The sequence below is a fragment of the Grammomys surdaster genome, unplaced genomic scaffold (assembly GCF_004785775.1).
Source record: "Grammomys surdaster isolate TR1022 unplaced genomic scaffold, NIH_TR_1.0 172, whole genome shotgun sequence".
NCBI classification, from domain to species: domain Eukaryota; kingdom Metazoa; phylum Chordata; class Mammalia; order Rodentia; family Muridae; genus Grammomys; species Grammomys surdaster.
The window spans coordinates 8027569-8035610 of NW_021604620.1; the positions used below are offsets into that span (position 1 = coordinate 8027569).

An 8042-nucleotide genomic window follows, 5' to 3' on the forward strand; every position below is an offset into this window, starting at 1 on the left:
GTGTGTGTGTGTGTGTGTGTGTGTGTGTGTGTGTGTGTGTGTGTGTGAAAATTTCACTTTGCTTTAAAAAAAACACAGGGCAAGAATCAAAAATCCAAAGCACAGGTAAGACAGAATTATCCACAGGGGTGTTTGCTGAGCTGCAGCCCAGCAGCTATGAAAACTCTGAGCAGTTTTGCTTCCATTCCCCCATCTTGGCCTTCCTTAGACATCAGCACATCTTCATCAGTGTATGTCAGGCTACTGTAGCTCTGCCAACCGAGCAGGCCCCAAGATGGTGAGCAAACATACTTAGTAACTCTCCCTCTGAGCTGTGAAGACCCGGATGTAACAGGGGACTCTATTTTCTCTCCAGAATGTGGTACACATTTAAACAAAGAGTGCTCATTGTTTTAGAAACCACAGGAAGGAAGGTGTAAGTCTTAGAGTTGGGAGCAGAGGAGGTGAGTTACCTATCAAGTTTCAGGCTCCCACTAATCCAGTCACGTGTGACGGTGCAGTGGTGAGCAACGATGCCTTCCGACTTCTGGCAGGTTTTTTGTTTTTTTGACAAAATGATCACATGGGGGCTGAGGAGGCAGCTCAGTAGATAAAGTGCTTGCTGTACAGCTATGAAGGACGAGTCTGACCGCTAACACACACGTCAAAATTAAAAAGCAGGTACGCTCATGAGCTGAGCTTGTGCTGGCAGGGCAGACATAGGTGGGCCCTTAGATTGTCCACCCTGTCTGGACAATCTAGTTCACTGTTCTTTTTAAAAAAGATTTATTTTTAATTATGTGTATGTATGTGGCACAGGAGGGAGGGGAGTGGTGGATACAGACACATGAGTGTGGGCATCTGTGGAGGCCAGAGGGGACATCAGATTCCCCGGGGCTGGAATGACAGTCAGCTGTGGGCCAACTGATGTGGGCGCTGGGAATCTGGCTCTGCCAAGTGCTCTTGATCCTGAGCCATCTCTACACCCCACATACTATTCTTATAACCTTTCTGAAGTCTGAAATCATTTGGTTATTAGGTTTGGGTTTTGGTTTGTCTTGAGACAGAGTATTGAATCATCTCCCCTCAAGCTATTTTTGTCTTTAGTATTGAATTTGACCTCCAGTGATGTCTTTCTGCCTGCTGACTACTTACTCCACAGATAGGATTAAATTCTCTTAGAGCCCTATGTTCCTGCCTCTGGCTTTTGGAAGAGGAACTAGCAATGCTTCCGGAATGTTCTTCAGCAAAGTCCTCCCACATGGCCAATCCCCACAGGAGGCCTACATGACACTGTCCCTAGAGGGACTTTCATAAACCTATCCTTTAGAGGGAGTGAACAGGACAGAGAGGAGAGGTCTTGTGTAGCGTTCTGTCATCTGTTTCGGCTACTAAACCGTGGAGGATGGACGCCTTGGAAACACTGTGTAGAGGGTACCCGGTGACAGCTCTGAAAGGTGACATGCTGAGGACGGGAGTCAGACAGAATAAAACATCAGAGCCAGGCTGCCCAATCCTCAAGGACACTAGACAGCCTGCGGATACACACTGGGTGCGTTTTTACAGGATGGTACACTACTGGAGAGGAGGGACGGAGACCTAACTGGACAGAGGGCTAGCTGAGTGGATAAAGAAAATGTAGGGCATGGTGGTCCATACCTATAACTGCCTCACTAGGAATGCTGAGGCAGGAGGATCACCATAAGATCAAGGCTAGCCTAGGCTAGGTAGTGAGTTCAAAGCCACCCTGGACTACACAGTTACATCCTATCTCAGGAAAGTAAGAATGAACAAGTGGGCAGGATGGGAGGCGCACACGGGTAACCAGGAAGAATGGATGGGACGAGATGCACACGTAATCACACATATGTGATAAGGACAACACACATCTCAACTAGGCAAGCTCGGGGGCTGGGAGCGCAGCACTCACCTGAGGCTCCTGGCTTGTGGCTGGGGGGGCCTGCCTGGCGTACACTCTGCTGGAGCAGGGTGAGGCACTCCCCGAGGCAGCTGAGGGTGGCAGCAGAGGTAGCCTTCAGGAGGAGCAGGTCCTGGTCCAAGGCAGTGAGGGGGCCGGAGCCTGGCAGGGACTCAATGGCGTGTACGAGGTTCTTCTGCTGGCCTTCCACCTGGTTCATCATCTAGAAAACAAGGACCTGGAGGTGAAGGGAGGTTTCCTCTCACGAGGCCGCACGGAGCCTTGGAGCTGGACAGACTCGGTAGGCTCTGCCTACAGGGTGTTTTGTGTACTTGGCCTTTGCAGTGTCTGGGTCTGGGTCCATCCATTTATGCCCCAAACACTGACCTGAGGAGAATGTTAGAATTCCATCAGAGCTAAAAGGGATGGCAGGACCATCAGGTACTACTTTACAGGAATTCAGGAAATAAATCAATAGTAGTTACATTAAAAACCAGAACCCCTGGATTAGGGAGATAGCTCAGTCCCTGCCTGGCATACACAAAGCTCTGGGTTCAATCCACAGCACCACATAAAACAAGGCATGGTGTTGCATGCCTGTAATCCCAGCACTAGGAAGGTAGAGGCAGGAGGGTCAGAAGTTCAAGGTCCTTCTTTGCTACGTGGTGAGTTCAAAGCCAGCCTAGGCTATGAGATGCCTTTAAAGAAAATGTGGATCTTTACCACCCTCTGGACACTGTTTCTATGGAGGGCTCTCCCTGTCCGAGCAAGGGTTCTCTCTCGCTTCTCTTCCAGCTCCAGCTGGTCATTTCCAAGCACTGCCAACCCAAAGCAGAGCCAGGTTAGGAGCTGAGGTGAGAAAGGTCATGGTAAAGGCACCGCCATGCCATCCCACACCACAAACTGACGACAGAGGACACAACTTTCTGTCACCATGAAAGACATGGGGAAGAGGAGGCCAGCCGGGAACAGTAGACTCAGCCCATGACAAAACTTGAGGAACTCTCCTTGTGGTCTGCCGTCAGTTGGCCAGCTTATCACGGGCAAACAGCAGCCTGACTGTGTCTCTGACTGGCATATCAAGGAGAGAGCACTCCATGGGGAGCTAGCGGAGGATTCCACGGTTCTCTTGTGCCATTTGGGCCCCCTGTGTTTTACAGCTTGTCACATTAAACAGGATGATGCAGGTGCTAAGCTCCACATAGTCTAAAGGATAATTAGTCATTCCAAGAAGCTGGTGAGAGCAATGGCCCAAGGTCATAGAGCTGCTGACACGGAGCCAGCCAGTGCCTGTGCTGTAGACACTGGCCCATTGCTCTTTGGGCTTTTCCACAAAACCTGTTCTCGGCTTAGAGTGACATTCCCTGCTCTGTCCCTGTCAAGCCCAGAGGATTCCTGTCACCAGCATGATGGGTCCAGCTGGAAAGAAGCAGTAGATGTAGAAACTCTGAACCTGCATCTACCATTCTCCTGTGTTATGTCTCCATGGGCTCGAGGTTGAACACTTGGTCCCCAGCTGGTGGTGTTATGGGATTTGGGGGAGCCTTCTAGAGGAGGGCCCAAATTGGAAAGAGTAGATCATGAGGATACGGGCCCGGGGATAGGGTGTATAGCCCATTCTGCGTCTAGTTCTCTGAAAGGTAAGCGAATGGCTGTCATCGCCCCCACTGCCACACAGCTATCCCCATGTCTTCACTGGCGTCACGGACTTCTCACACCATGAGCTAAAATGATCCACTCTTCCCTTGAGTTGCTTCTTGTCAGATATTTTGTCACAAAGAAAAGTGGCAAATATGCTAAGCATGGCCTCCCCGCCACGTTTGCCTTGGAAACAAATGTTATTTTTTATCTTTTGGTATAGTTGTGTGCTTTAACCAAAAATAATAAATAAATAAAAGATTGTCTAGGCTGGGGAGACACTCAGTCAGTCCAGAGCTTGTTGAACAAGCTTGAGGACCTAGGCTTGATTCCCGGAACCCACATCAAGAAGTCAGTCCCTGTAACCACAGGAAGATCATCCCTAGAGCAGGCTGGCCAGCCAGCCCAGGCTAACTGGCAAACCTAAGGTTCAGTGAGAGACCCTGTCTCAAAGAGTCTGGTAGAGAGATTAAGGAAGATACCCAGTGTTGACCTTCAGCCCCCCCACACGTATACACAGCACGTCCTCTCTCTCCTCCCCCGTTCATTTCAATTTCACCAATTTCATGAGATGTTGTTTTTAATCATTCATGTTCATAAAAACACCACAGAGACACAATCTGGACCCCTCCGACACACACACACACTTTACTGTGCACATCCATAATCTGGTTGTACAGCTTGGCCTCTGCAGCTCACAGAGGCTGTACCAGCCACTCTGCCCCCTGGCACAGCACCTGAGACGCTGCAAGGCTCAGCCGGCTCTGCTCTGTCTCCTCCACACAGCTTCTTGGATCAATTTAAATTAAAATGGTAACCCAGGGCTGAGGGTGAGCTTCTGGGGAGATGGTGGAGGTGACAGAGCACTTGCCTAGTATGTACAAAGCCCCGGGTTCGATCCCAGTACCATGTGAATTAAGTGTATGTACCCTCACACACCTAGACCCCAGCACTCAGGAGGCAGAGGTGGGAGCTGACGGCCAATCTCAGCCACACCCAGAATTCAAAGCCAGACAAGGAAACCAGAGACTATTTCAAAAAGGAAGAGAGTTGCTCTCTGGCTGAAGTCCTTCCCCGTCCCCCCTCCCCCAGCTTGAGCTTCTGAAGCCTTTATCCCTTCCAATGGCATGTGGACAGGGACCCCTGTCCTCACTGTGCACCAACAAATCCCAGATGAGGATTGAAAAGTTGAATCCCAGTGTTGATGTTCTCTCAGCAACGTGCAGGGAGATTTATTTAGGACCTAAAGTTTAGAGAAACCACTGTGCTCAATTTGCAAACAGGGTTTTGGCCTTCTAAGTCCTTGACTTCACTAAGGGACATGTCTTTTTATCAGTTTCAGCCTGCCAAGAGATACCGCCAACTGGTTAAGTTTAATTTCAAACAAGATAAAATATCGAAGTGTCCACTGACGGCCAGCGGTATGCATATCTGCTAGCAGAGAAAACTGAATTGATACCATTTGTAGAACTCAGCACTTTCTCAAAATTCTTACCATAAAACTTAGTCTTGGAAAAATGATGTGCCTCCGGAAAAGAACATAATGATGAAGGCTATAATCAATTATTTTTTTTTAGCATTATGAATAGTGCTATAATACTTAACGAAGAAAGGTGAGAGAGAGAGAGAGCTGCTAACTGATACGGAATGTTCTCAGTTTTAATCAACAAAGAGGCCCATATTCCAATTACATTGCACAGTATGAATACTTGCTATTCTGCAAGCATAAGCTATTATGTAAATCCTAGGTAATAAACGCACAAAGCAGGCTTATGGGATATCCCATTCTCCTGCCACAGAAGCCTGTGCCCAGCTCTCTGAAAACATTCGACAGTATCTAGCAAGAGCCAGTACCAGAGGCAGGGAGGCCTTTGGCAGAGATGCTTGGAAGCTGTGTTGAGGAGGCTGGGTTTATGATAGAGATATCCTGGGACCCAGTGGGAGAGGGATGGGTGGACCTGCAAGCCTGTGCACTGGGACCTAATTGTGTTTAAATGTCAACAGCGCCCCCTGGAGCAACCCTATGCCAGGTATAAGGCATCTATTGGCTTAAATCACCTTTCTAAGTAAACTGAACACTGAAAATAACCAGAAAACTCCAGTTCCAGCAGATGTGATGCCCCCTTCTGGCCTCCATGGGCACTACACACAGAGTGCACAGACATACGTGCAGGCAAAACACCCACACAGAAAAGAAAACCAAGGGGTAGTGAGACGGCTTAGTGGGTAAAGGTTCTTATCACCTAGGATCTACATGGTGGGAAAAGAAAACCGACTCCTACAAGTTACCTTCTGACCTCCATGTGTATGCCAAGTCACGCTACACATACTATACATACCACACACACACACACACACCACACACACACACATATACCATACATACACCACACACATACACATACCCCCACACCTTAAAAACACTTATCATACACACATCACACATACACACACCACACACATACACCCACACCCCCCACACTCCCAAACATACATACAACACACACCATACACCATATACACAACATATATGTACATGTCACACATACACACAACACACACATACCCATATACTCACACACCCCCACATACATACCACACACACCACATTGCACACATACATACACAACACATACACACATATATCACAAACACACACACACACACCACTTTTTTTTTTTTAAATAACAAAGTACAAATTTCAACTTATTCTGGCATTTGGCTTCTTAAGGGCATCACTAACCTGTAACACAGGCACAAAAATGGATCCCAAATTAAATGTCAAAAGCACAGATATATCAGGCTGTGTTTCCCAGATAACCCACTTCACAGGAAGTAGGGGACCCCTGGCCACTTTCCAAAGCACTTACAGAGGCAATTCACAGTACAGAATCAGATCAGGGGAGTCAGTGCTAACCAGGGTCATCAGCTACACTGAATCGTAAGATGCAGAAACCAAGAACACTGCACAGTAGCCCGAATGCACAAGCTTAAATCTTCCTTGAAGGAGCTGAAGAAAGCTTTGGAGGGGGATGGGCAAACAGGGCCTCCTCTGTCCCTGCTTCTGGCATTTCTCAACTGCAAACCTTCACGCTGGTTGTTGAGGTGTCTGCAAAGGCCACTGCCAACAAGGCCAGTCATCCATCCCTTATGTAACACGGATCACTGTGCCTCATGACTATGGATTTCTCCCAGATCAAGGGCCACAGCTAGGATGTGTGCTTTGCTTGGCAGAGCCTACACAGGCTGCCTGGGGCCTTCCGTAACTCATCTACCCTCCTCGGAAGTCGATGGGACAACCCACACCACTGACAAAGTATTGAGGATTTGTCCCTGATTTTCTGAGCCACTGCTAAGTCTTCACTTTGGGTCCAAGTGGCTAACTGAGTGTAGGACCATGAAAAGACAGCATGGTTTCTGGCCAAGCACCAGCTAGAAATCACTGGAGACCCCACAGGGTTCCCTGAAAGGGACCGCATGCATTTTGCCAGGCTCCCAGGCTCCAGGTTCCTAACACAGGTTCCTGACATGAGGCTGAAGACCTCCATAGAGTGGGGTCCTCCAGTCACATAGAACAACGCCCACTAGCCCCTCCATGGGTAGAGGATGTGACTACAGGCCACAGAGCCTCAAGACAGATCTCTATATTAATGAGATACCTAAAGGCCAGAGTACATAGCCAATTAAACATTCCTTCCCAGACCCTGTACCTTGCAAAAGGTATTTAACCTCAAGGCCCACCCTGAGACTACTGGGGTATAGTTTTCATCCATTTTCTGCCATGACAATAAATATCTTAAGATCATAGCCTATTCATCTTCCTTGGGACCTGCCGTGGGGAACTGTGGAGAAGGTTTTCAACTACCGAGCCTCCCTCTAATCTGCTGACAACCTCTCAACGTTCTCAGTCATGGAGGTCCAGCAACTCAAGCAAGCAAGCAAGCAAGCAAGCCAAGCCAGCTGTGACCCAGCCAAGTGAGTCACCAAGACCAAGACTCTCATCCCCAAGGGGCTAGAGTTCATCCCTCCCCCTCTCCTCTTCAGCTGTGGGCCACCACTTCGGTCTCTGCCTTTCTGTGGTTCCCCCAGCAGCGACTGAGAGCCCAAGGGCCTGAGAACTAACCGGTTTCTGGCCGCCTTTTGGCCCAGGGATGCCCAACCCAAGAGCCCTGACTCCACGTGGGACCTCAGACTGTTCCAGTGTGGAGTGAACATAGTCAAATTCCTGTGCCTCTGTCTCTCTGAGCCTCGGCCCCAGCCCTTTGAGGGGGGCAGACATGGGACCACAATTCAACCCAACAACTGACCCATGCACACACTACAACCCAACAACTGGGGTATTATCCTTCTGGTTTCCAACAGCCTTGGAGGCAAACAACCTAACTCCATCCTTCATAGCCTAAAAAAAAAAAAAATTCACTGTGTGTGTGTAGTGTATGTGGTATGTATACTGAGTGTGTGTGTGTGTGTGTGTGTGTGTGGTGTGGTGTTGTATGTATAGTGTGTG

At 48.7% G+C, this 8042-nt stretch overlaps 1 protein-coding gene across 1 annotated transcript in view; it reads right to left on the reverse strand.

Annotated features, from left to right (window-relative positions):
• Window positions 1-8042, reverse strand: part of Osbpl10 (oxysterol binding protein like 10) — a 196622-nt gene that overhangs the window by 68072 nt on the left and 120508 nt on the right. Inside the window, exon 6 of the mRNA XM_028767295.1 lies at window positions 1910-2120. Coding sequence (XP_028623128.1) covers window positions 1910-2120 — 211 coding nt within the window. The remainder of the gene's footprint in view (window positions 1-1909; window positions 2121-8042) is intronic.